Raw genomic sequence first — 27,551 nt, 5'->3', positions numbered from 1 at the left:
TCCAGATCTCGCTGACCAAGATCTGAACTTGTAACCACTTGGCTTCCCTAGTGGTTTCAACTGTTCATCAATAACGGTAACAGGCACTGAGCCATTTGTCTGTGTGGGGTGTGTCTTTAGAAAGACTTAAAGTGCTCCTTGGTCCAGAGGGGGCCCAGGAAGCAACTCTTCTGGTTTTTGACATGGAAACAGACCAGGATAACCCAAAGCAGGATAAAAGTCTCTTTGGCTCCCTCCAGTTTTGAGGGAGAAGAGCTTAGGGAGGTGCAAAGTAGAGAGGGAAGCTTGTTATAAAAAGTAAGTCCTTTTCTAAAGACATTTACAATATGACCAGAAACCAAAGGGAAACCTTGTATCAAATCTTATAACATTTAACGTTACATTTCAGTACATCTTCTTAAGTCCAAGAGACTCAGAAAGGCAGAATTAAATCAATCAACCTTATAACAGTTGAACTTCAAAGATCATATTTTAGTAGGTAAAAATCTCTCATTTTAACAGATCATGCAAAAAGGAACACAAGACATAAAATACCAGCTTATACAGGCACTCCCACTGGCTACATATATGACAGTTTAACATCCAGTTTTAAAATATAAATCACAACCAGATTGCAACATAAACACCGAATAAAACTGCCTGTTCCCATGCCTTTGCAAGTTTTGACTTAAAAAGTGTGACCATAAAAGTACATGATGATGTTTCTTGGATAAACACAGCAGAATTCGCAGATGAAAAAGTATACTGTTCCTCCTCAAAGTATCGCCTCTGTGGCCACATTCTATGTCAGCTGTTCCTCCTCTCATTATACACTTGTGAACTGCCACCACTCTCAGGAATTGTGTGTGTGTGTGTGTGTGTGTGTGTGTGTGTACTGAATAGAACAAATTTTTGCCTTTTGGAGAAAATGTGTTACAGTGAGTTGAAACCATAGGATGTTTGCTCCAGCTTTCTTATAACTAGCTGTGTGATCTCAGGTACCTTATTGCACCTTGTGGTCCCTCCATTTGCTTTTCTAGTAATACCATCCTCCTGTTGTGGGGTGTCCAGGGGCTTAAATGACATCCACCTGGCACAGCCCTCAAGCAATATGGCTTTATTCTCCCCACTTCTCTTTGTTTCTAATATACAACCGTCTAAAAAATACTCCTTTTCTCTTTGAGGGAGGCATTTAACCTCTTCTTTAATACGAGAACGGAATTTGGGTTTGAAAATGATGGATGTGCAGACTGCATCATTTCCCATCAACTCTTAAGATGCGCGTGAGTGAGAAATAATACAGTGGAGGAGCCAGGGTTGTTCAGACACTGGATCTGGAGAAAGCTGCATAAGAGGCTCAGAAGAGAGGTGTTCTGAGACGTGGCAGTCACAGTGGAGTAGCTGTCCTGCCTTTCAAGGTGACCCTGGGCAGGGACAGCATCTATCTGCATGTCTAAGGTCTCTGCTCCACAGTCGTGGAGCTCATTTGAAGAAGGCTCCAGAGTTCCACTGGAACTCTACACACACGTCCCTTCAGTAGCCTGATAATTTGAGTTTGAAAGCTGGAATTACAGTGTGAGCTTGAGGCCCCCACATTCCTGAGGAACAGGAGAGCTCAGACAGATCTAAGTCTCTTGCAAATATTCGGCTCTCAGAGTACAATCTCTCTGCTGACCACCGCCATCTGCTGTTCTTCCCGCTGCACCTACGAACTCTCCAAACTCCCCAGCCCCTAAGACCATTCTTGCGACTCCAGAAAGCCCAGGTGCCTGGCAACGCAACAGGCTTCCTCCTTCACTTCCTTCAGGGACGTCGTTAAGCGTCACTTGGTTGCATCCCCTGGGAGCCTCCCCTAGGAACGAATGTGCAGAATTTTCTTGAAGGTCTTCTTGAAGTTCTCATTGCACAAGGGGTAGATGAGGGGGTTCAGCGTGGAGTTGATGTAGCCCAGCCAGATGGTGAACATGTGCACACGCTCGTTAGAGCAGCTCTCGCAGAAGGCGACGACCATGAAGAAGACGAAGTAAGGAATCCAGCAGACGATGAAGGCCGCCATGATAAACCCCAGCTGCTTGGCGGCCTTCCGCTCTCGGTTCATGTGCAACCCAGACACGTACTGTCGCGAATGCGAGCGCAGCCTCTTCCAAGTGAACTTGATGTACTCCAGGCCTGTGCTAGACTCGCTTCGCGACTTGCCTTTCCCCGGTGCCGCCGGCTCTGCGGGGGTGTCCGAGTCTGTCCGGGAGAAGGACTGGCTGTCACCTTGGATCTGATCCTCTAAGGCCTCCTTAGCCCCAGGCATGTTCAGGCCCTGCTCACCCATCTCAAACTGGTTCTGGCTCTGGTTGATGGCTGCATAGCCCCTGCCACTCCCTTCTGCCTCTGGCTGCGTCTGCACAGTGTCAAGAGGGAAGCAGTAGAAGTTGTCCGGTTCTCCATCCTTCTCTTGGCTGAAGACGCCTAGAGATGTCACCTCCTTTGGCTCCTGGGATGGTGGCTTCAAGACAGGTCCACCCCCAGTGTCTTTTGGCTTCCTTTTCAGAACCTCCCAGGGGGACTCCTTCCCCGGTTTCTTGGCGCCCACCTGGAGGTTCTCTGGCTTCATCTTCACGTCAGAGAAGGAGGGGAAGGACCCGTTGATGAGCTCCCGGTGCTGGCAGTGCTGCCGCACAGCCTTGTAGATCTTAGCATAGAACCAGAGCATGAGCAAGGTGGGCAGGTAGAAGTTGACGATAGCGGTCATGATTTTGAACCATGTGACTTTGTAGAAGTCCGTCTCACACTTATGCCCCAGGGGCTCTGGGGTCTTCAGCTGGAAGTGACGCCAGCTCAGAATGGGGATAATCCACAGGAAGGACAGAAACCAGGCGGCTAGGATGGTGATGGATGCTCGGGTCTTGGTACGATACCGCAGGTACTTGAGGGGCTGCTGCACAGAACGGTAGCGGTCGATGCACAAGATGAAGACGCTGAAAATGGACGCTGTGCTGGCCACATAGTCCATAGAAAGCCAGAAGAGGCAGAGAGGGCGCCCCAGGGACCACCTGCACCTGAGGAGGTAGAGGATGTTCATGGGCATGACGACCACCCCCACGATCAGATCGGCCACCGAGAGGCTGACGATGTAGAGGTTCCCCACCGTGTGCAGTTTCCGCTCGCTGCGCACAGCGTACAGGACCAGCAGGTTGAGTCCCACTGTGACCAAGGAGATGGCGCTCAGGACCACCACCAGGGGCATCAGCTGGGCATCGCTGGCAGGGGCGGTCTTATTCCCCTCACACATCTCGTCTTCGAAGATGCAGGAGGAATTGGGACAGGTCATTGGCACAAGTGTAGCCTCCAGCTATGGTTCACTCCCTGGGGAGAAAGACACAAGGATTCAGGTCAGAGGTCCCGTGATCAGTAGCATCACTCAGCGCTGTCACAGGCGTCAAACCATGGTTGTGTGAGATCAGGATGATAGACACTGCTGGTTACCTGAGGCCTATACCCCCTGCCTCCTTAGCCATCCCCTCCTTCTTTCCAGTTATTGACTATTCATTGCATTGCTGGGCATTGTCCTGGATGCTGGGAATACAGTAGTGAACACAGCAAAAACCTCTGTCTTCAAGGAGGTTACATTCTAGTGGAGGGGCATGGGCTAAAACGAGGTGAGGTTTGTACAAGTCCCCTGTTGCACACACGTGCTGGGAGGTGGGTTGCATTACGATTGGTCTAAGCTGCATAGGGTGCCATTGTTTCTCTTTGCCAGCGGCTGGTCTAGGAGTGGGTGTCAGACATACCTGCGGCTGACGAGGTAGATGGGGAAGTCTCATGGCAGAGCTGGGGTTCTGGAAAAGTTCTTCCTCTCTGACAAATGAGCAAAATGAATACAAGGGTGTCTCCTACTTGCCCTCTTCTTTGTGATAGTGAGTGATGCACGGAGCAATGGCAGTCATCTTGGGGCCATCAGGGAAATACTGAGAAAACCACTGAGATGCCAACTCAGAGTCTAGTTATTACTGAGCTGCTGAGCTGACCCTGGAGTCTTCTTCCACCAGGCTGATTATTATGAGAAATACTTAAATATCTTTTTTGCTTAAGTCACTCTTGTGAGAGTTTTTACTTGCATCTAAAGCACTGCTAACCAATATAAGGGAGGGTTACGAGGGCACACAAAGCATGAAATAAATCTAGAAAATCTGCTTAGATGAATGGTTCTCAAATGGGAAGAGGATTATGTTATCTGAGAAAGCATTTTTATCATTTCACTTTTATATTTGAATCTTTTTTCATTACATAACTATGCAAAGCAATATGTAACACAACCTCTGCTAGTGGGACTATACTGAAAACAGATGGCTACAGCTGATCCTCAACTGGGGTGGGAGGTCAAAGTTGGTATTAAAACTTCCAGAAGGTGTTGTTAGATTTTTATATCAATCAAAAAGTGGTATGAGTTTAAGGAAAACTGAGAAATACCAACAGTGTAAATGTCTCTTGTTAATTCAGCAAAAAACATTATTTCTACATTAAGGCAAAGCGAGATAAATTCTTGGCTAGAAGGCTACATTCTTATGATTTTTAAAGATAAAAAGCAAAACCCAGCCCAAAACAAATGGACCTAATTAAATTTGAATTCTTTTGCACAGCAAAAGGATCCATGGACAAAATGGAAAGACAGTCTACTGAATGGGAGAAGATATTTGCAAATGATATGATTGATAAGAGGTTAATATTGAATATATACAAACAGCTCATATAACTCAACATAGAAGAAAAAAAACACCAAAGAACCTGATTAAAAAATGGACAGAAGACCCTAATGGACATTTTTCCAAGGAGGACATGCAGATGGCCAACTAGCACATGAAAAGGTGCTCCACAGCACTAATCATTAGGGAAATAAATGTGAATCAAAACCACGATGATACGTCACCTCATACCCGTCAGAATGGCTATCAGCGAAAAGAACACAGATATTGTTGGTGAGGATGTGGAGAAATGGGCAGCCTTGGACACTATTGGTAAGAATGTAAATTTGTATAACCATTATTGAGAACAGTATGGAGGTGCCTTAAAAAACCATGAGTAGAATGACTATGTGGCCCAGCAGTTCCGCATCTGGGTGTACATCTGACAAAAACAAAAACGGGAATTCAGAAAGACGCATCTCCCCAACGTTCACTGCAGCATTACTCACAGCTGCCAAGATACTGGAGCAACCTAAGTGTCCATCAACAAATGAATCCAGAGGATTGTCGCATATTATACACACACACACACACACACACACACACACACACACACACACACACAATGGAATACTACTCAGCCATAACAAAGAAATAAAAGTTGCCGTCTGCCACAACACAGATGGACTTAGAATGCATTACGCTTAGTGAACAACCTCAGATATGCAGATGATACCACTCTACTGACAAAAAGCAAAGAGGAACTAAGCAGCGTTTTGATGAGGGTGAAAGAGAAGAGTGAAAAAGCTGGCTTAAAACTCAACATTCAAAAAACTAAGATCATGGCATCCAGTCTCATCACTTCATGGCAAATAGAAGAAGAAAAAGTGGAAGCAGTGACAGGTTTTATTTTCTTGGGCTCCAAAATCCCTGCGGATGGTGATTGCCCCCATGAAATTAAAAGACATCTGCTCCTTGGAAGGAAAGCTATGACAAACCTAGACAGTATATTGTCAGCTACAAATTGGTACTTGCCTGTCAACTACAAATTTGTACTTGCCAAGAGCATCTGCCAGGGACTGAACAATAGCATTTGCCATCTGCCTCCGTGGAGATTGAACCTTGTGCCTCTGCAGCTGTTGGCCTTCAACCCCCGCTGTTGAAGGAATCCAGGGTGCAGTGAGGCATTCTGTTCTCCAGGGAATCTGGTGGAACAGGTCTTCAGATAGTTAGATATTTTCAGGAACTGATTTCATGATCCCAATCCTTGTATCTCTTCATATTTAGGAAAATACTAAATCCCTTCATGGGGACGTCAACGCCTTGTGACTAGCAGAAAAACTTTTGTAGAGTAAGCTCTCGATTGCATTGAACTTCTCCTTACCAAAATCTTATATATTGACATTTCCCAACTGCCTCTTTGCAGCAGTCTCTCAGTGCTATCTGAGGGGCTGTCTCCTGGGCTGTAGTCCTCGTTTTGCCCCAAATAAAACTTAACTCACAACTCTCAAGTTGCACACATCTTTAAAAAGTAGAGGCATCACTTTGCCGACAAAGGCCCATCTAGTCAAAGCTATGGTGTTTCCAGTAGTCATGTACAGATATGAGAGTTGTACCATAAAGAAGGCTGAACACTGAATTGATGCTTTCGAATTGTGCTGGAGGAGACTCTTGCGAGTCCTTTGGACTGCAAGGAGATCAAACCAGTCAATCCTGAAGGAAATCAACCCTGAATATTCATTGGAAGGACTGATGTTGAAGCTGAAGCTCCAATACTCTGGCCACCTGATACAAAGAGCCGACTCACTGGAGAAACACTGATGCTGGGAAAGATTGAAGGCAAAGAGAGAAGAGGGTGGCAAAGGATGAGATGGTTAGACAGCATCCCCGACTCCATGGACATGAATCTGAGCAAACTCTGGGAGATAGTGAAGGACGGGGAAGTCTGGCATGCTGCAGTCCATGGGGTCCCAAAGAGTCGGATACGACTTAGGGATTGAATAACAACAGCAATGCCAACAAAAAAACAAATGCTTAGTGAATTAGTCCAGACAAAGACAAATACTGTATGATATCACTTATATGCAGAATCTGAGAGACAAAACAAGCCAGTGAATATAATAGAAAAAGAAGCCGACTATAGATAAAGAGAACCAGTGATTACCAGTGAGGAGAGGGAAGGGGGAAGATAGAGAGAGGGGTACAGGACAGGATGAAGAGGCACAAGCTATTGTGTATAAAATAAATAAGCTACAAGGATAGATTGTACAACCCAGATAATATAGTCAACATTTTATAACCATAAATAAGCTATAAAAATATGGAAACACCATGCTGCACACCTATTAGTTATACCTGTAATAAACATAATATTGTACATCAACTCTACTTCAACTGAAAACAAAAAAGCAAGACCCTAAGATATTTGATCTTTATGGAAGGAACCCTTGAGTCACTTCATTGGAAAAGAGCTTCTTGAACAGCACCGACTTTTTGGTTGTTATTCAGTGACCTTGTCGTGTCTGACTCGTTGTGACCCCATGGACTGCAGCACACCAGGCGTCCCTGTCCTCCCGGAGCTTGCTCAAACTCATGTCCGTTGAGTCGGTGATGCCATCCAATCACCTCACCCTCTGTCGTCCCCTTCTCCTCCTGCCCTCAATCTTTCCCAGCATCAGAGTCTTTTCCAGTGAGTTGGCTCTTCGCATCAGGTGGCCAAAGTATTGGAGCTTCAGCTTCAGCATCAGTCCTTCCAATGACTTTGCCCCAGCTCTATCACCAAGACAGATCTGAGGGATCTCTCAGCCTGCGTCTTCTCATGGGGCATATGTGATAGGTGCAGTCAGTGATCTCCAAAGGTTCTTCCAGAGTGTCTGTTTTAGAGTCTCACTGTAGGTGTTTTTCCAAGCTCTCCTCCAGCTCTGCACGGCCGCAGCCAGGGCAGCTATCCCACTCCTCCGACTGTGCCTCCTGTGACAGCTTCATTAGCACCCCCTTCTCTTCCCGTGACCTGGCCCTGCCCTCTGCTCCATCACTCTCTGCTGTTGGCCTCCGGGGTCTCACCCACTCACCCCACCCCACTCCAGCCATCATCTCTGTCAGCTAAGCCCCGAACCTACAGCTTCAGCCTGTCGCTTTCTCCACTCCCATATCGCTTCAGTCGTGTCTGACTCTTTGCAACGCCATGGACTGTAGCCACCAGGTTCTTCTGTCCATGGGATTTCCCAGGGCAGGAATACTGGATTGGGTTGTCATTTCCTTCTCCAGGGGATCTTCCCGACCCAGGGATTGAACCCATGTCTCTTATGTCTCCTGCGCTGGCAGGCAGGTTCTTTAGCACTAGTGCCACCTGGGAAGCCCTCCCTTCAGCCTTGCCCAAGCCCAGATCACTTGGAACTGTCCACAGCCCCTTCACAAAGGAGAAGAAAGCCTAGGGCAATATCATCCCTGAGATTTTTATTTTTTATTTTGGTTAGGAGGAAGCAGGAAGCACTTCCCTAATATACTTCCAGCTGGGTCTTCCCTAGGTAGCTCTTACCTCCTGTTTCCACAGGAGGCTCTCATTTCTCTCTTTCCTTCTAGCCTTGAGGAAATTACTTCCTTTCCTAATTTCTCTTTTTGCTCTTTGCCCCACACATACAGAGAAAAACAATTCTTTTTTATTGTGCATATACTAGTTATCATTCCACAGTTCCATTTGACAAAAAGTTATGTTTTTATATAAGAATCTGTGTATCTTTCCCTTTGTGATTAAAAACCAGAAGTTTTCTTGCTTGAACTGAGATCACGGAAATGATAATAAGTGTGAAATTAAGTAGTTAAGGGTGAAATCTACTGGTGTCTGCAACGTAACTTTGATATGAGTCAGAAAGTAAGTTGAATGGATGATTGCTTAGAAGAATGGATAAATGAGTAGATGTATGATAAAGCAAAAAGAGCAAAACATTAATTTATGACCTGGGTGGTTGGTATATTAGTGTTCACTGTACAATGCTTCTAAATTTTCTCTTTCATTGGTACTTTTCATAATAAAATATGGGAGAAAATAGATAAACAACAAGATCTTACTGTATAGCACAGGAAATGATATTCACTATCCTGTAACAAACCATATCGGAAAATAATATGAAACATAATATGTGTACATATGTATATAATTGAATCAGCTTGCCATACAACAGAAACTAATATTATAAATCAACTATACTTCAGTTCCAAAAAAGGATAAAATATTAGAGAAAACTAATACAACATAAGCTTATCTTCCTCACTTAGTTCAGTTCAGTTCAGTCACTCAGTTGTGTCCGACTGTTTGTGACCCCATGGACTGCAGCACACCAGGCTTCCCTCCATCACCAACTCTGGAGCTTGCTCAAACTCATGTGCATTCAGTCAGGGATGCCATCCAGCCATCTCATCCTCTGTCGTCCCCTTCTCCTCCTGCCTTCAATCTTTCCCAGCATCAGGGTCTTTTCCAATGAGTCAATTCTTTCCATCAGGTGGCCAAATTATTGTAGCTTCAGCATCAGTCCTTCCAATGAGTACTCAAGACTGATTTCCTTCAGGATGGACCGGATGGATCTCCTTGTAATCTAAGGGACTCTCAAGAGTCTCCTCCAACACCACAGTTCAAAAGCATCCATTCTTTCGTAGTCAGCTTTCTTTATAGTCCAACTCTCACATCCATACACGACTATTGGAAAAATCATACCTTTGACTAGACAGACCTTTGCTGGCAAAGTAATGTCTCTGCTTTTTAATACGCTGTCTAGGTTGGTCATAGCTTTTCTTCCAAGGAGCAAGCATCTTTTAATTTCATGGCTGCAGTCACCATCTGCAGTGATTTTGGAGCCCAAGAAAATAAAGTCAGCCACTGTTTCCCCTGTTTCCCCATCTATTTGTCATGAAGTGATGGGACCAGATGCCATGATCTTCGTTTTCCGAATGTTGAGCTTTAAGCCAACTTCTTCACTTTCCTCTTTCACTTTTATCAAGAAGCTCTTTAGCTCTTCTTCACTTTCTGTGATAAGTGTGGTGTCATCTGCATATCTGAGGTGATTGATATTTCTTCCGGCAATCTTGATTCCAGCTTGTGCTTCTTCCAGCCCAGCGTTTCTCATGATGTACTCTGCATAGAAGTTAAATAAGCAGGGTGACAATATGCAGCCTTGATGTACCCCTTTCCTGATTCGGAACCAGTCTGTTGTTCCATGTCCAGTTGTAACTGTTGCTTCCTGACCTGCATACAGATTTCTCAGGAGGCAGGTCAGGTGGTCTGGTATTCCCATCTCTTTCAGAATTTTCCACAGTTTATTGTGATCCACACAGTCAAAGGCTTTGGCATAGTCAATAAAGCAGAAGTAGATGTTTTTCTGGAACTCTCTTACTTTTCCATGATCCAGCGGATGTTGGCAATTTGATCTCTGGTTCCTCTGCCCTTTCTAAAACCAGCTTGAATATCTGGAATTTCATAGTTCACATACTGTTGAAGCCTGGCTTGGAGAATTTTGAGCATTACTGTGCTAGTGTGTGAGATGAGTGCAATTGTGTGGTAGTTTGAACATTCTTTGGCATTGCCTTTCTTTGGGATTGGAATGAAAACCGACCTTTTCCAGTCTTGTGGCCACTGGTGAGTTTTCCGAATTTGCTGACATATTGAGTGCAGCACTTTCACAGCATCATCTTTTAGGATTTTTAAATAGCTCAACTGCAATTCCATCACCTCCACTAGCTTTGTTCGTAGTGATGGTTTCTAAGGCCCACTTGACTTTGCACTCCAGGATGTCTGGCTCCAGGTGAGTGATCACACCATCGTGGTTATCTGGGTCATGAAGATCCTTTTTGATTAGTTCTTCTGTGTATTCTTGCCACCTCTTCTTAATACCTTAATACCTGCTTCTGTTAGGTCCGTGCTATTTCGTCCGTCCTTTATTGTGCCCATCTTTGCATGAAATGTTCCCTTGGTATCTCTAGTTTTCTTGAAGAGATCTCTAGTCTTTCCCATTCTATAGTTTTCCTTTATTTCTTTGCACTGATTACTGAGGAAGGCTTTCTTACCTCCCCTTGCTATTCTTTAGAAGTATGCAGTCCTCACTTAAGTATCACCATCAGCTCCATTTTTAACCACAGTTTCTTTTTCAGAGTTTAGGCACGTTATTTTGATAACATTATAAAGATAAAAGGAGAAAATCAAGAAATATTTGTCAAGTGAATAAACAAATGAGCAAGAGGCAGGATGCTCCAAAATACCTCAGCTCAGAACTCATTCATTCAACAGATATTTACTGGTAAAAGGTTTTTTTTCAGCTCAGGGATCCGTTTTAGGAGCAAGAAAACCCACTTTTGTTCTCTGAAACCACGTGTTTCAGAAGGATTCCTGGAAAGGGGTGTGCAGGAGCCAGGCTGCTGCAGAGACACACGGAGCTGCTGCTGGGAGCCGGGCAGGGGGAGGAGAAGGGAGGCCCAGGGGACTGGGCTCCTGGGAAAAGTGCATCCCACTGGGAGGGCAGCCCAGAGGGCAGCAGGGGGTGGTCACATCTGCAGCTCCTGCACAACCCACTCCAGACATAATATGCAGGGCCCATTGCAAAATGAAAAGCCAGAAAGTTATTAATCATTTCAGGATGGAGGCAGCAGAACATTAACCCGAGCGTGGGGCCATCCTGAGCGCAGGGCTGGGTGACTGCCATTCTGGCCTCTCTTTTCTCACCTGATCCCTGAAACGGCTCCACTCAGTGACACAGCTAATGTAAGGCGCTTTCCCCTCCGTGGGGATCTGAGCTCCTCGAGGGATGATCTTGGAATGGTTTTCCCTCTCTCAATGCCAAACAGATGCCAGGCACTCTGGCCGAGGGTGGGCAGTACCTGGGGACAGGGGTTCACGTGGCTGCACAGGCTGCCCCACCCCCTTCAGGCTGCCCAGTCCCTGCTGGGCTCTGAGGTGCCCTCTCTGCGGTCAAGGTCGAGCCTACAGAGAGGATATGCCCTGAGGAAAAAGAACCAAACCTCAGGAGGCCCTCAGGACAGGGCATTTCTAGAAGAAAGAACCTGGGCAACCAGGGGTCTCGATAACACCGCGTTCCTCGAGGAGCAGGCCATGTGAGAGAGCGTTCTCACCCGACTCTGCCACACGATGGGCCGTGTGGAACCTGGGAAAACAGCCGGGTCTCCAATGTCCTCAGCTGTAAAGTAGGGCAAGCAGTATCGCCTCCCTGCACAGCTGTCTGGAGCCTCAGTTGAGACAGTGAGTAGGAGTGTTCTGCTAACCCCCTGTGATGACAACGTGGTACCAAGCAGAAACGGATCCTTCCTCTCTAAGAGGCAAGCCATCATTTCTGAGTTGAGGCAATGGCTCCATTCCAAAACCATGAGCTGCGGTGGAATTTTTACTAGAGTGATTACAGTCTAATCCAATCAGGTCCACGTGCCAGCAAATGAAGGTGGTCAACTGTCCATCCACACCCTGGGAGTGCTGACTGGGGCAGCTAGCCCCTGGGACTTTTCAGAAGTCTGTTAGTAAGTAAGTACCCGCCACAAGCCCACAGCGAGGTCTTCTGATGATCTCCAAGGCAGAGAGGAGGAAATGGTGAGCTCAGGCTCAGAGGAGTACATCGACTTACTCAAAGTCACACAGCTAGAAGTGGTTGGGGAAGCCAAGATTCAAAACTAGGTCTGACTCAGAGTTTCTCAGCGTCCACTCTATTGACATTTTGAGCTGGATAATTCTTTGTCATGTAGGGGTGTCCTGTGCCTCTTTGGATGTTTAGCAGCACCCCCAGCCTCTACTCACCAGATGCCAACAACACCTTCTCCTTCATTCCCAGACACGACAACCAAAAATATCTCTAGACATTTCCAGATATTCACTGGGAAGCAAATGAGCCACAGTTGAGAGCCACGGATCTAAGTGAAGAATATGCCAGAGAAAACAGCTTTTAGCTCAAAGTAAAGGGTGTCGAAAAAATAGATGTTGTCTAACAATACAATGAATTGCCTTGAGAGATACTGAGCTCCCCACCACAGGAGGTATCCAAGAAGAAGAGGCTTTGGCGCCAAATTAGAAATACTTCTGCTTTCTCAATGGCAATTGTTGGTTTTAGATATAAGGAGCTGTGGGGCAGGAACTTCTGTTGACATCCAGAAAGGGAAGGCAAGGGGAACTGGAGGATCTGAGAGATGCTACACAGGAGACGAGGCTCCCAGTACCTCACCTGTTCCTCTTTCTCTCTCATTTAAGCAATGCTGGTCCATGGAACGCTTGGAGCTCATGCAGGGAGTAGGGCAGGGCAGCAGTCCAGAACCCAGGCTTTGGAAACCAGTCGACCTCTGCTGTCATCCCACTTCTGCCCTGGTTAGCTGGGCAAGAAATTTCCCTTCCTGAAGCCTCAGTACTCTTCACCTCTAAAACAGGGATAAACTGCTAAGACAGGGCCTGACGCACCAGAAGTGCTCGTTTAACAGTAGCTACGCTGTTTTCTCCCATTTCTTGGTGAGTGATGCAGCAAGCCCCTAGCCAGCCCCATCGAGCTCAGAGGAAATCATCCTGGCCTCTCCCTGCTTTTCCCGGTGGCAGAAACTGTTAACAGGTCCCCAGTATCCCTTCTCTTCTATTTAGGAATAGACTTCTGCTATCCACATGAAAACACGGCTTCCTAGAATAGGACCACATTCCCCAGGCTTCTTTGTGGCTGGGTATGAACACGTGACTCAGTTCCAATGAAATGGAAATGGAAACACAGCTGGCAAGTTCCAGAAATCAGCCCTAAAGGAAGGATGCGTTCTTTTCTTTGGCCCTTCATTCTTCCAGCTGGCTGGAATGCTGACAGGACGAGCAGAGCTTAAGCAGCTATTTTGGGACCATGAGAAAAAGCCTCAAGACGAGGGAAGGGAAGCAGTAATTGGGAAGGAGCTGAGGTCCCTGATGATCGTGAAGTTGCCATACCAGCCAGAACCACCTCTGGATGAGCTTGGGTTTTCTATCACTGAATTCTAACCAGTAGTGCTGCCCCTGACTTCAAGGAATTTGTCATATTAGGATGAGAAGAAAAACAAAAGATAAACAAACAGCATCAGAAAAAATACATTAGAAATTCCATGACGGCATCACCGACTCAATGGACCTGAGTCAGAGCAAACTCCAGGAGGCAGTGAAGGCCAGGGAAGCCTGGCGGCTGCAGTCCATGGGGTCGCAAAGAGTCGGACAGACGCGACTGAGCGACTGATCAACAATTCGACTGGGACAAGTGTGATAACCGAGGTAAGATCAAAGCAGGCGGCAGGATACGGGAGGGAAGAGCAGTCTCTCCCAGGGTAAAGTGGGGATGCGGAGAAGGACATCAGAGAACGGGTGATGTGTGACTGGGCTTTGAAGGATGAGTACCAGTTCGCAGGGTGGAAGGAAGAGGGATTTAAGGATGGATAAAAGAAAGAATAAAAGTCCAGAGCTGCGTTTGAGGCGTTGGGAGGGAATCGTTGGAAGAGACTGGAGTACAGAATAAGGACTCAGGGGACGCAGGTTGGGGCTCAGGTGGAGCTGTTGTTTGTTTGCTCAGTTGTGTCCAACATTTCTGCAGTCCCAGGGGCTGTAGCCCGCCAGGCTCCTCTGTCCATGGGATTTCCCAGGCAAGAATACTGGTGTGAGTTGCCATCCCCTTCTCCAGTAAGTAAGGGTTTTACCCTCTATGCCTTTGCCTGTGTGGTTTCTCCTTCCTGGAGCATCCTCTCGCCTTGAAGCTCTTAGCTGCTCCTCTTTCTGTGCTCAAGACACCCTAACACTCCCCTTTATATCACCTATCTTATCATTCTTTCTTAACTTGATTCTCCGCAACAACAAGGGGGTACCTCTAGGGCATGGGGAGTGCCCACTAATTCTGCTTCTGAAGGTCGACACCCAGGCTCATAAAGGGGACACCACCTCCTTGCTGGCAGGGACCACACCTTTTCCTTGCCGCTATTCCCCTGCACTGGTGCACGAGAGGTGCCCAGTGGATGCTCAGAGTTTAAGGGATGAGCTCTGAAACGAAGACCCACACAGGAAAAGAGCAGCAGAAGACACGGAAGGACCTCAGTGCAGAAGCTGCAGGCGTATTTTTCACAGGCATCTTTAAACCAACAAGAACTTGAGATAAGATCTGTACTATTGATGAATACCAATACCTTTCAGTGACCTTTCCAACGTTTTCTGGGAAGCTTCTTTCATGGTAATCTAAAACATGAATAAAGACCCACACATAAAGATGCCCGCCGAGACGTTATTTATGGTAAGAAACGAAAGGAAATAATCTAACCTTTGGGAACCACACATATTATGGGATAGCTGCAGTCATCGACAGTCACATTTACGGAGCACCAGTAATGATATGGGAAGATGCTTATGATGAAATTATATTTACAACAGATGTTGTTTGCACAGGATGATGTCAGTTCTGTGAACTAACAGGCTTAGAGAGAGGGTGAGTCTCTGCTATGTTAAAAGTGGTTTCCTCTGGGTAGTAAATAATGTTTAGTATCTCTCACATTTTCCAAGATTTCAACAGCGAAGACAGACATGTTAGCTTTGTAACAGTGTGAGTAAGAACTAACTGTCCTCATTTTTTAAAGCAATATAAAATAGATTTATCCCATTGGAAAAAAGTTTTTTAATGTCTTCCACACTCTTGGAACATCTTTTATTTTCTTTGGTAGAAAGTGGGAATTTGGGATTCCCTTTTGTGATACATTCTGAACTGCCTCCCTCCCCACTCCCCATTCCAAACTGCTCTGCCTTCTGCCTCATTTGTGTTGGTCAAGTAAGCCAGAACATTAAATTCTTTGCTCTAATTCTAAGAAAGAGGAGCCACGCATGAGGGGCCCCCAAGTACTGCATATTCTCATTGAGCCTGGCTCTGGCATCATTTCTATCAAACACTCATGTTTATCAATGCCGCTGGCAGTGGTGCCGAGAGCTGAATGCAAATAGCAAAATTCCATTATGAGCCCAGCACGGCACGAATGTGGCTGATTGAAACTAGGACACTGCTGGGCTCAGAGGCAGTGAGACGCAAGAGGCACAGGACTCTGCGGGCAGACAATGGCCCCAAAGAGTTTTCTGGGGGTGGCGGTACACATTCAAACATCTACAGCGTCAGGATGGCGGTTTAGTCGCTAAGTCATGCCGGACTCTTGCGACACCCTGGATTGTAGCCTGCCAGGCTCTTCTGTCCATGGAATTCTCCAGGCAAGAATACTGGAGTGGGTTGCTATTTCCTCCTCCAGGGGATCTTCCTGACCCAGGAATCGAACTCAGGTCTCCTGCATTGCAGGCAGATTCTTTACCGATGGGACTACGAGGGAAGCCCACAGAGTCAGGGAGGAAAAGTTAATGAGAACAGAGGACTGTGTGTGAAGTGACAGAGTGTGGGCGCTGGGGCAAGCAGGAGACGATGCCTTCTGTCGGAAGAGGACAGTTGCCACTCAGAGGCCACCAACAGGCGAGTCCAGAACTGCCTAACTTTAAAATGAATCCTAAAAGCTGGATTTTTGCATGAAAACTCTAAGGTGTTTTTTTTTTTTTTTTTAAGTTGTCCATTAGTTGGTTATTTCATTTGTTTTCTTGGACACTTAAACACAGGTGGAGCAGAAACCAGTTTGGGGGAATCTGACTGTGAGCCCTGAACTGGAGACGTGGATCTAGTTCACAGGGGATCCAGGGTGGTAAATACAAGAAAATGAGCCTGAGGCCGAAGAGACACTTTTTGGGGGTATTTGTCCAGCTCACACCAAGCCTCCTCTCTGAGAACCAGCACTCATCTAGGAGTGGGTCCTAGTGGCCAAAGTCACACCATGTACACTCAACGTGATTGGACCAAGGGCTGTCTTCTGATCCCAAATGGGCCAATCCGTCCGGTTCTTCTTCCCGAAAACTGGAATTAAGAGTTGCGCAGTCAAGATACTCAAGCCTCCGGAACTGAAGTGAGGCGGAATGAGGGCGGAGGCTGCCACTGGGGGGCAGTGTTGCTCACCTCCAGGCAGAAGGCGAGGAGGCAGACAGATGCAGGGATGCTGCTGCGCAAAGCTGAACTAAACCTTCCCCTCACACCACACACACAGACTACCCCAGCTCACGCCAGAAGTCCTAAACGTGTGAGCCAAACCTCTCAAACATCTTAGACGAAAGAGAAGAAAATCTTTATGACCTTGAGTTAGCCAAAGCTTTCTTAGTCACAACCCCAAAGGCACAACCAATATAGGAAATAAATGGCTAACCTGGTCTTCATCACAACTAAAAACTTCTGTGTTTCAAAAGCAAACAAAAAGCTACAGAATGGGAGAAAATGTCTGTATACTGTATATCTGATAGATCATGTATCTGATGTATCCAGAACACATAAAGAACTCTTCCAACTCATAATAAGACAAATAAACCGACTTAAAAATGGAAAAAGGACGTGAATAGATACTTCACCAAGGAAGATATAGGAATGGCTCACGAGCACATGAAAAGATGCTCAACAGCGTCAGTCTTTAGGGAAACACAAATCAAAACCGTAGTGAGATACTACTGCACACCCACCAGGATGTCTATAATTTTAAAAGACATACAAGAATAAACGTTGATGAGGACATGGAGACATTAGAGTCCTCATATATGCTGCTGCTGGGAATGTAAAAGGGAACAGCTACTTTGGAAAAGCCTGGCATTTCCTTAACACTTAAACATAGTTACCAGATGATTCTCAGTAACTAGAATCATCTAGAGATATGCCCAAAAGAACTGGAGATATATGCCCACGTATTTGTGTGTTAACGTTTCCAACACTCTTCATAACAACCAAAAAGTGAAAACAACCCGAAGGTCTATCAACTGGTGAGCAGATAATCAAATTATGGTCTATTCATATTTGTCAATTAAAAGGAACAAAGTACCTATCCATGATATAACATGGAGGAACTGCAAAATCAGCATGCTAAGTGAAAAGAATCCAGACGCAAAAGGCCACGTATTGCATGATTCCATTTCTATGAAGTGTTCAGAACAGGCAAATCCATACAGATAGAAAGAGGATTAGTGGTTGCCTGGGCTTTTTTATTAGTGGTTGGTTGGGGGTGAGAACAGGAAGGAGTCTTTGAAAGTGTCGGCAATGTTCTAAGGTTAGTTTCTGACAAAGGTCCATCTAGTCAAAGCTATGGTTTTTCCAGTAGTCATGTATGGATGTGAGAGTTGGACTATAAAGCTGAGTGCCAAAGAATTGATGCTTTTGGACTGTGGTGTTGGAGAAGACTCTCAAGAGTCCCTTGGACTGCAAGGAGTTCAAATCAGTCCATGCTAAAGGAAATCAGTCCTGAATATTCATTGGAAGGACTGATGCTGAAGCTGAAGCTCCTGTACTTCGGCCACCTGATGCAAGGAACTGACTCACTGGAAAAGACCCTGATGCTGGGAAAGATTGAAGGCAGGAGGAGAAGGGGAACACAGAGGATGAGATGGTTGGATGGCATCACTGACTTGATGGACATGAGTTTGAACAAGCTCTGGGAGTTGGTGATGGACAGGGAAGCCTGGCGTGCTGCAGTCCATGGGGTCACAAAGAGTTGGACATGACTGAGTGACTGAACTGATCTAAAAGTTAGATTTGGATGGTGACTGTATAACCCTGTACACTAACAATAACTGAATTGAATGAGTCACTTAGAATGGGTGAATTTCATGGAATATAAATAATGAAGTTACTTGAAAAGAAATTCAGTGATTCAAGAAAGAAGCTGCCTGGGTTTCCAGATCTGTTTTGGTACACTAGCGTTGCTCCCCCAAATACTTACCATAAGGTTTGTTCTTAAAGGAAATAAACACATGAGACTTCCCTGGTGGCTCAGACGGTAAAGCGTCTGTCTACAGTGTGGGAGACCTGGGTTCGATCCCTGGGTCGGGAAGTTCCCTGGAGAAGGAAAAGGCAACCCACTCCAGTATGCTTGCCTAGAAAATCCCATGGATGAAGGAGCCTGGTGTCCATGGGGTTGCAAAGAGTCGGACACGACTGAGCGACTTCACTTTCACTTAGACAAAGAAGAATGAAAGTAAATATGGGTCTCAAAGGGTCACTATAGTTGGGCCACGGTTTTCACTCTGAGCTTCCCAGGAGCCAGAGCAAAGAGGAAAACAGAATCAATTACAAGATTTTTGGTGTCATTTAAATGAAAGCAAACTAGCTGCTTAGCATAAGGACAACTGTAGCTGATACTAAGTTTTCATTAAAATGTATCTCATGGTTTCTTAAAGGGAGCACAGTGAAATGTTACACATAATTTCTTGGTTAATCATCAGAATTGGAAATATGGAAACGATGTAGCTATATCAACCCTTTCCTCCTGTACCTAACTGGTTTTCTCTCCTTGTATAATTTGCCTTAAGACTTTGGAAGATTGGACTGGCTTGATTGTTTGTCTGCCCCTCCCAGCCCCCAGCACTGGTAGGACAGGCTGGAATTTTTGGTTTTTAATTAGGTACAGGAAAGGGAAGCTGAAGGCTAATCATCACTAAATGGCAGAAGAAAAAAGTATTAAAAAAAGACCAAACAACCCAGCTCTGTGTATTCTCTGGTCTGGAAATGCAGTGGAGAAAAAGAAAAGTCATATTTCAAAGACTTTCTATATACCTGCACTGAGCTAGGGGGTGGGGTGGTTTCCTTATTTAATCCTCACAGTGCTGAGAACCACACGAGAAAGTAATCCTTCATGCCCTCATTTTAGAGATGTGGACGCAGAGACTTCTGCAGTTTGCTGCATTAAGGAAGCTCCAAGGGCAATTGAAGGGCAAGTATTATTTAAAGGCCTAAGTGATACCCACCTTCTAAGACACCTGAATGAGCTGCAGACACCCCCTTCCTTGCCCTCATTTGCCCTCCTTTCCACTACAGCGAGAAACAGAGGAAAGTGAATAAATGCTTTACGTAATGAATTCATGGAATTGGAAATATAAACATCCGTGCTAACATTAGTCAAGGACGCAGCATCCACGGTACTGGGCCCAGCACGAGCGCACGTATCATTTCAGGACATGATGAATAATGCTTTCTTTCTGGTCCAAATCCTTGGAGACTAAGCTGTGAGAAAGGTACTCTCAAAGACAAAAGTTATCCATCCAGGCTGTCCTCTTCTTAAGAATTATGATATTGAAGTAAATAAAAGAGCTGACAGAAGAGAAAGGAGAGGCAGACACGGTGTTTATATGCGACAGCTCCTGGGTGATCAGGATTTTCTTCAACCTCTCCGTCTCCTTCAGTCAAGTGACCTGGTGCCCGACTGCAGTGGCCATCCCAGCCCCACACCAGGGCTCTTCTGCGCCACTAACGGGTCAAGCCTTCCCATTGGTTCTGGGGCCAGACTTACCAGTGATGTGTATGTATAGGGGCTCAGGTGTGTGTCGGTCAGTCTCGCTGCTGACTCCACGCTAATATTCATCCATCCATCCAACCATATAAAAAGTCTTTATGGGACCCCATGGACTATAGCCTGCCAGGCTCCTCTGTCCAGGGAATTCTCCAGGCAACAATACTGGAGTGGGTAGCCATTCCCTTCTCCAGGGGATTGTCCCAACCCTGGAATCAAACCTGGGTCTCTCCTGCATTGCAGGCAGAATCTTTACCATCTGAGCCACCAGTTAACATAAAGGCTAAGCACAATCCCTGTCTTCATGAAGCTTACAACCTATACTAGTGGTTATCAACCTTGGCCTGGAGAGCTTTTAACACATACTAAAACATCTGCTTCAAGGAAGATGGGGTACAGGTACTTTTTCCTCTTCTTCTGGCTAAGTTCAATTTAAAAATCCTGGACATCATGTTTAAAACAAACAGAAGATGATTCTGAAAAATGAAGAGGCGTAGGTGGACCAGCTACTCTTTGGATTTCTTTGGAATCCAGGACCCAAAGAATCACACAGCATTGAGTCCCCTGGGTTTTCACTTGGCTAAATATATTCTGAGGCTTTGAGCTGAAGAAGTTGGCAACTCAAAGCACCAAAGGGCACAGGCAAAAGAAAAATAGCTCCAGTAAAAGCCTGCTGCGTCCAGACAAAAACATGGGAAAAGCGCAGGCCAGGAAGAGAGAACACCTCCAGACAATGACTGCTCTGCAGCAGACAAACAGAAAAACATGGGAGCCCAGCTCCCATCCTCGCCAGCAAGGGCTGAGAGGGGAACCAAGATCTCGACCCTTGTCAGGCTACCCATGGAGACCCAAGCCCTCTGCCCCCACTGGGGTGGTGCCCCTGCAAGTCCCTAGTAGGGCTGTTCATCCCTATCCATGAAGACAAACCCCGCATCCACCCTCACAGTGTCTATGGAGGCAAACCAGCCCCTCCCAGCCAGGGAGTTATCCCTGGGGCCCTGGTGGGGAGCCAGAACTCTACCTCCCTGCTCATCAGTAAGGAAGACCCCTCCCCACTTCAAGTGTCAGAGAAGCTGAGCGGGGAGAAGCCACAAGGAAGTAATGAGTTGGTGCACCCTCCCCCCACTGGCCCTGCCTCCTTTGCTGAAGCAGGGATGTCCCTGGTGGCCCAGGGGTTGAGAATCTGCCTTCCAATGCAAGGGATGCAGGTTTGATCCCTGCTTGGGGAACTAGGATCCCACATGCCCTGGGGCAACCCACACGTGGCGACAACCGGGCCGGCACCACAACTAACCCTTGGTGCAGCCAGAAATATACCAAGTATTAAAAAAGTTAAAAAATCAATAGGACAAGACTCAAATATGATTCAGAGTCTCATCAAATAATCTAAACTGTCCACTCTGCAATCAAAAATCACTTGTCATGTCAAAAACTGGGGAAATTTCAAATGGCATTAAAAAAAAAAATCAAGAGATACCCATGCCATGATGATAGAGATGTAAGGATTGTGTGATGAATATTTTAAAGTAATGATCATAAACACACCCAGTGTGCAAATGGGAACATGGTTGAAACAAGTGAAAAATGGAAGGCCCATGTGCCTAGAGCCCGTGCTCCACAGTAAGAGAAGACAAGGCAACGAGAAACCCACGCACCGGAATGAAGAGCAGCCCCCACTCACCACAACCAGAGGAAAGCTCACGTGAAGAGATGAAGACTCAGCACAACCACAAATACACAAAGAATTTAAAAAGATTCAATAGTTATAAAAACAAAACAAGAACCAAATGGACATTTTCAAACTGAAAAAAAATAAAAATAAAAACACTCACTGGACGTGTTCAACATCAGGATGGAGGGAGCTGAGGAAAGAATTAGTGAACTAGAAGACAGCACAAGAGAAATGATCTAACCTGAACATCCGAAGGAGGAGACCGAAAACAAAACAGAGTCCCAGGCACCTGCGGGGCAGCAACAAAACAGCTAGCATTCCTGTAAACAGGCTTGGGAGTTGATGAAAAAGAGGCTGGGGATAAAAAGATACTGGAAGATAAAACGGCTGAAAATGTCCTAAATTTGGCAAGAGACAGAAACCTACAAAGCCAAGCAGCTGAGATAACCTCCCCGACTCCACAAAAGAACCCAGACCAAGACACATCATAATAAAACTTCTGAAAATTAAGGAAGAAAAAAATCTGGAAAGCAGTCGGAAAAAACAAACAAACAAACAAAAACATGTTACCATAATAAGAAAGACAGCAGATCACTCTTCAGAAAATACACAGAGGAACAGGAAGTGACACAAGGTTTCTCGGAGGCTGCAAGGAAAGAACTGTCAACCCAGGATCTTATACTCAGTGAAAATATCCTTAAGGAATAAAGGATGTCAGCATGTTCTCAGATAAAGAACTTGTACAACACTTTTATGCAGAAAACTGCAAAATGCTAATAAAAGAAAGATAAGATCTAAATAGACACACAGTGTCCACGGATTAGAAGATTCATAGCAAATATGTAAGCATAGTAAATAAGTCAGTTCTCCTCAAATCAATGTAAAGATTTAATGCAGTCTCTCTCTCGATCTCAGAAGATGTCTTATGGAGAAGGAAAGACTATTCTAAAATCTATATAGAAAGACAAAAGGACTAGAAATAGCTAAGATAATCTCAAACAAGACAAATAAAGAAATCAGTCTGTGTGATTTCAAGACATTCTATGGCTGCAGTCATCAAGACTGTGGTATCAGTGGAGACAATGGAACAGAATAAAGAACTAAGACATAGACTTGCACAAATAATATGCCCAAGAGATTTTTCACAAACGCACAACACCGATTTAACTGAGGTTAGGGTGTTTTCAACGAATGGTGCTGGAGCAGCTGGACATCCACAGAGAAAAACTAGAATCTCATATGTGATTTAAAAATTTACTCAAAATGGTTCACAGACATAAATGTGTTCAGTCGCTCGGTTGTGTCTGACTCTTTGCAACCCCAGGGACTGTAGCCCACCAGGCTCCTCTGCCCATGGAATTTTCCCAGGCAAGAATACTGGAGTGAGGTTCCATTTCTTCCTGCAGAGGATCTTCCTGACCCAGGGATTCAACCCATGTCTCTTCTACCTCCTGCACTAGCAGGCAGATTCTTTATCACTAATGCCATGTGGGGTGCTCCAAAGGCAAAGCATAAAACCATAAAACATTTATTAAAAAAAAATACAGAAAATCTTCAGGGTCCAGGCCAAGGCAAAGAGTTCTTAGACTTGACACCAAAAGCATGAACCATAAAAAAGAAAAACTGATGAACTGGCTCTCTTGTTCAGTTATTTACCTACTCCCATCAGCACAGCACAGCATACACATGTGTCTCTTATAACCATTATTTACTTTGTAATTTTTTTTTAACAAATTCACCTTCTTTTTTTAAGCTTAAATGCATCCCACTACATATGAAAAACTAGTCATCTTTTTCTTATCGTCTGCAGAAACTTTCCATAAGAATAAATACTAGTGACAACAGAATATTGTATCTAAATTCTAGCCAAACGTTTTGAGGACTGCTCTTCTTTGTTGTTGTTGTTTTTTTTTTTTTAAAGATGAGCAAGGGTAAGATAGGTGTTAAAGATCTACCAGCACCAAACTGTGACTCTCCTGGAGGTCATCAGAAAGACTGAAAACTTATGTGGTCAGTGTTAATTAATGCCACATCTGCATACCCTTTAGAGGCACTTCAAGTGAAAGTGAAAGTCGCTCAGTCATGCCTGACTCTTTGTGACCCCTGGACAATCCATGGAATTCTCCAGGCAAGAATACTGGGGTGGACAGCCTTATCCCTTCTCCAGGGGATCTTCCTAATCCAGGGATCGAACCCAGGTCTCCCGCATTGCAGGTGGATTCTTTAACAGCTGAGCCACGACGGAAGCCCAAGAATACCAGAGTAGGTAGCCTATCCCTTCTTCAGCGGATCTTCCCAACCCAGGGATCGAACTGGCGTCTCCTGCTTTGCAGGCTGATTCTCTACCAACTGAGCTATCAGGTATCAACTAAAAGTCGTTAAATACTGTTTTCAGCCTCATCATACAATTGCTTTGCTCCTAAATGCCTCTAAGGAAAAGTGCAAACTCTACAGACTGCTGGCAGGACTAACCCTAACCCACTAAACTGCAGTAAAAATGCTCCCACTGTCCCCAACCACACAGGTTCTTTCAGCTTTAAGGTTCTGTACAGGTTTCTTCTTCCTCAGAGAATGTGCCTTGAGGGTTGCGACCACATCTTTCTTTACTGTTGTTTCCTTCTGGCTCCATTTCAGAGCCTGCCTGGAACAAAGTAGGTGCGAAGGATGGGGTGGGGTGGGGGTTGGGAGTGGGAAGGGATGGAAAGGTTGACAGAGAAGACAGGAGGGAAGAAAAAGAAAAGAAGGGAGGAAGGTGGGAACGAAAAGAAGGAAGGATGGAGCAGGGAGCGGAGGAAAGGAGATACTGATGAGCTTCTATTTTCTGAGCACGTGAAGTGAAAGCTGCCCAGTCGTGTCTGACTCTTTGCGACCCCATGAACTGTCGCCCGCCAGGCTCCTCTGTCCATGGGAGTCTCCAGGCAAGAATGCTCAAGCAGGTGATCTTCTCCAGGTGATCTTCCCAACCCAGGGATCATCGGGGTCTCCTGCATTGCAGGCAGATGCTTTAACAGCTGAGCTACCAGGGAAGCCCTGTTTGCAGAACAAAAGCCATCTGAAAAATTCCTTCCTCTCTGAAGGTTGCCCATGTCCTTTAGCCACCTCTAAGCATTCCTTTCTCTAAGATCCCACAGTGCTCTTTTCATATCTCCATCAAGGCATTTAACTGTCTGCATTCTACTGAATGAATAAATGAATAAATTCAGATTTTCTTCATTAGACTTTGAGCCTTACCAGGGCAGGGCCAGTATAATATTCAGTTATACTTTGGCACCTAACCCAATGGTTCTCAACCTCAGCTGCACACTGGAATAACACAGAGAGCTTTAAAAAGTACTCATGCTAGGACTTCCCTGGAAATGAGGAACCTCACTTCCCCACTTGCACTGTAGGAGGCACAGGCCCAATCCCTAGTTGGGGAACTAAGATCCTGCAAGCTGCATGGGGTGATTTAAAAAAAAAAGGCTTAGGGAATTCCCGGGCAGTCGCTCTCACACCCTGGGACATGATTCTGACTTAACTGATCTTGAGTGTGGTCTAGTTTTTAGGATTTTTTTTTTTAACTTTTCAAGAGTTTCGGTAACTCTCCAGATGCAGCCAAGATTTTGAACCACGGTCCTAACTCAAAGCAAAGTGGTAGGAGGAACTCAATAAATGATTTACTCAATGAATCAGTAAATGGATGAATTCTGTCTTTAACACAGGGTCCCTAAGCACAGGGCCAGGGACCAGTACCGGTTTACACAGAAAGAGGTGAGTGAGTGAAGCTTCATCTGTGTTTACAGGCACTCCCCATCTCTCATGGGCTTCCCAGGTGGCGCAAGTGGTAAAGAATCTGCCTGCTAGTGCAGGACACGCAGCAGGTGGGGGTTTGATCCCCAGGGGGGAGAAATCCTCTGGGGGAGGAAATGGCAACCCACTCCAGTATTGTCTGGGAAATCCTGTGGACAGAGGAGCCTGATGTGCTTCAGCCCATGGGGTCACAAACAGTAGGGCATGACTGAGCACGCACACCCACACAGTGCCTCCCGTCTCTCACATTAGCTTAGGGCTCCCACTGACTCTGCAGTACGGTGAGCCGTATGGTTATTTCACTATACGCCACAAATGTAGCCATGATAGAGACAGAGTGCACAATAAATGCATTTGAATCATCCTGAAACCAAACCATTCAGTATCACGGGAATACAAGCCTATGCCCCAACCAGGAACGCTGAAGAAGCTGAAGTTGAACGGTCCTATGAAGACCTACAAGACCTTTTAGAACTAACACCCAAAAAAGATGTCCTTTTCATTATAGGGGAGTGGAATGCAAAAGTAGGAAGTCAAGAAACACCTGGAATAACAGGCAATTTTGGCCTTGGAATGCGGAATGAATCAGGGCAAAGACTAATAGAGTTTTGCCAAGAAGATGCACTGGTCATAGCAAACACCCTCTTCCCACAACACAAGAGAAGACTACACATGGACATCACCACATGGTCAACACTGAAATCAGATTGATTATATTCTTTGCAGCCAAAGTGGAGAAGCTCTATACAGTCAGCAAAAACAAGACTGGGAGCTGACTGTGGCTCAGATCATGAACTCCTTATTGCCAAATTCAGACTTAAATTGAAGAAAGTAGGGAAAACCACTAGACCATTCAGGTATGACCTAAATCAAATCCCTTATGATTATGCAGTAGAAGTGAGAAATAGATTTAAGGGCCTAGATCTGATAGATAGAGTGCCTGATGAACTATGGAATGAGGTTCGTGACATTGTACAGGAGACAGGGATCAAGACCATCCCCATGGAAAAGAAATGCCAAAAAGCAAAATGGCTGTCTGGGGAGGCCTTTCAAATAGCTGTGAAAAGAAGAGAGGAGAAAAGGAAAGATATAAGCATCTGAATGCAGAGTTCCAAAGAATAGCAAGAAGAGATAAGAAAGCCTTCTTCAGTGATCAATACAAAGAAATAGAGGAAAAGAACAGAATGGGAAAGACTAGAGATCTCTTCAAGAAAATTAGAGACACCAAGGGAACATTTCATGCAAAGATGGGCTCGATAAAGGACATAAATGGTATGGACCTAACAGAAGCAGAAGATATTAAGAAGAGGTGGCAAGAATACACAGAAGAACTAATTAAAAAAGATCTTCACGACCAAGATAATCATGATGGTGTGATCACTCACCTAGAGCCAGACATCCTGCAATGTGAAGTCAAGTGGGCCTTAGAAAGCATCACTACGAACAAAGCTAGTGGAGGTGATGGAATTCCAGTGGAGCTATTTCAAATCCTGAAAGATGATGCTGTGAAAGTGCTGCACTCAATATGCCAGCAAATTTGGAAAACTCAGCAGTGGCTACAGGACTGGAAAAGGTCAATTTTCATTCCAACCCCAAAGAAAGGCAATGCCAAAGAATGCTCAAACTACCGCACAATTGCACTCATCTCACATGCTAGTAAAGTAATGCTCAAAATTCTCCAAGCCAGGCTTCAGCAATATGTGAACTGTGAACTCCCTGATGTTCAAGCTGGTTTTAGAAAAGGCAGAGGAACCAGAGATCAAATTGCCAACATCCGCTGGATCATGGAAAAAGCAAGAGAGTTCCAGAAAAACATCTATTTCTGCTTTATTGACTATGCCAAAGCCTTTGACTGTGTGGATCACAATAGACTGTGGAAAATTCTGAGAGAGATGGGAATACCAGACCACCTGCCCTGCCTCTTGAGAAATCTGTATGCAGGTCAGGAAGCAACAGTTAGAACTGGACATGGAACAATAGACTGGTTCCAAATAGGAAAAGGAGTACGTCAAGGTTGTATATTGTCACCCTGCTTATTTAACTTCTATGCAGAGTACATCGTGAGAAACGCTGGA

The 27,551-nt window shown here is 45.3% G+C and overlaps 1 protein-coding gene across 19 annotated transcripts in view; it reads right to left on the bottom strand.

The window, feature by feature from the left end:
* Positions 1-450: 450 nt before the first annotated feature.
* HRH1 (histamine receptor H1) overlaps positions 451-27,551 on the bottom strand; it is a 189,113-nt gene continuing 162,012 nt past the window's right edge. For 6 of the 19 annotated variants that reach the window (XM_060402644.1, XM_060402648.1, XM_060402655.1 and 3 more), the window contains one exon: positions 451-3,336. In XM_060402644.1, coding sequence (XP_060258627.1) covers positions 1,832-3,301 — 1,470 coding nt within the window. In that variant the 5' untranslated portion in view covers positions 3,302-3,336 and the 3' untranslated portion in view covers positions 451-1,831. Of the gene's footprint in view, positions 3,337-5,687; positions 5,858-12,441; positions 12,555-12,862; positions 13,053-27,551 lie in introns of all 19 variants that reach the window. The other 13 variants (XM_060402640.1, XM_060402642.1, XM_060402641.1 and 10 more) reach the window with 8 other exon arrangements.

Source organism: Ovis aries, chromosome 19 (assembly GCF_016772045.2).
Source record: "Ovis aries strain OAR_USU_Benz2616 breed Rambouillet chromosome 19, ARS-UI_Ramb_v3.0, whole genome shotgun sequence".
Classification (NCBI taxonomy): Eukaryota; Metazoa; Chordata; class Mammalia; order Artiodactyla; family Bovidae; genus Ovis; species Ovis aries.
Note: the sequence above shows the minus strand (reverse complement) of the source record. Positions and strands in the feature narration are given on the sequence as shown.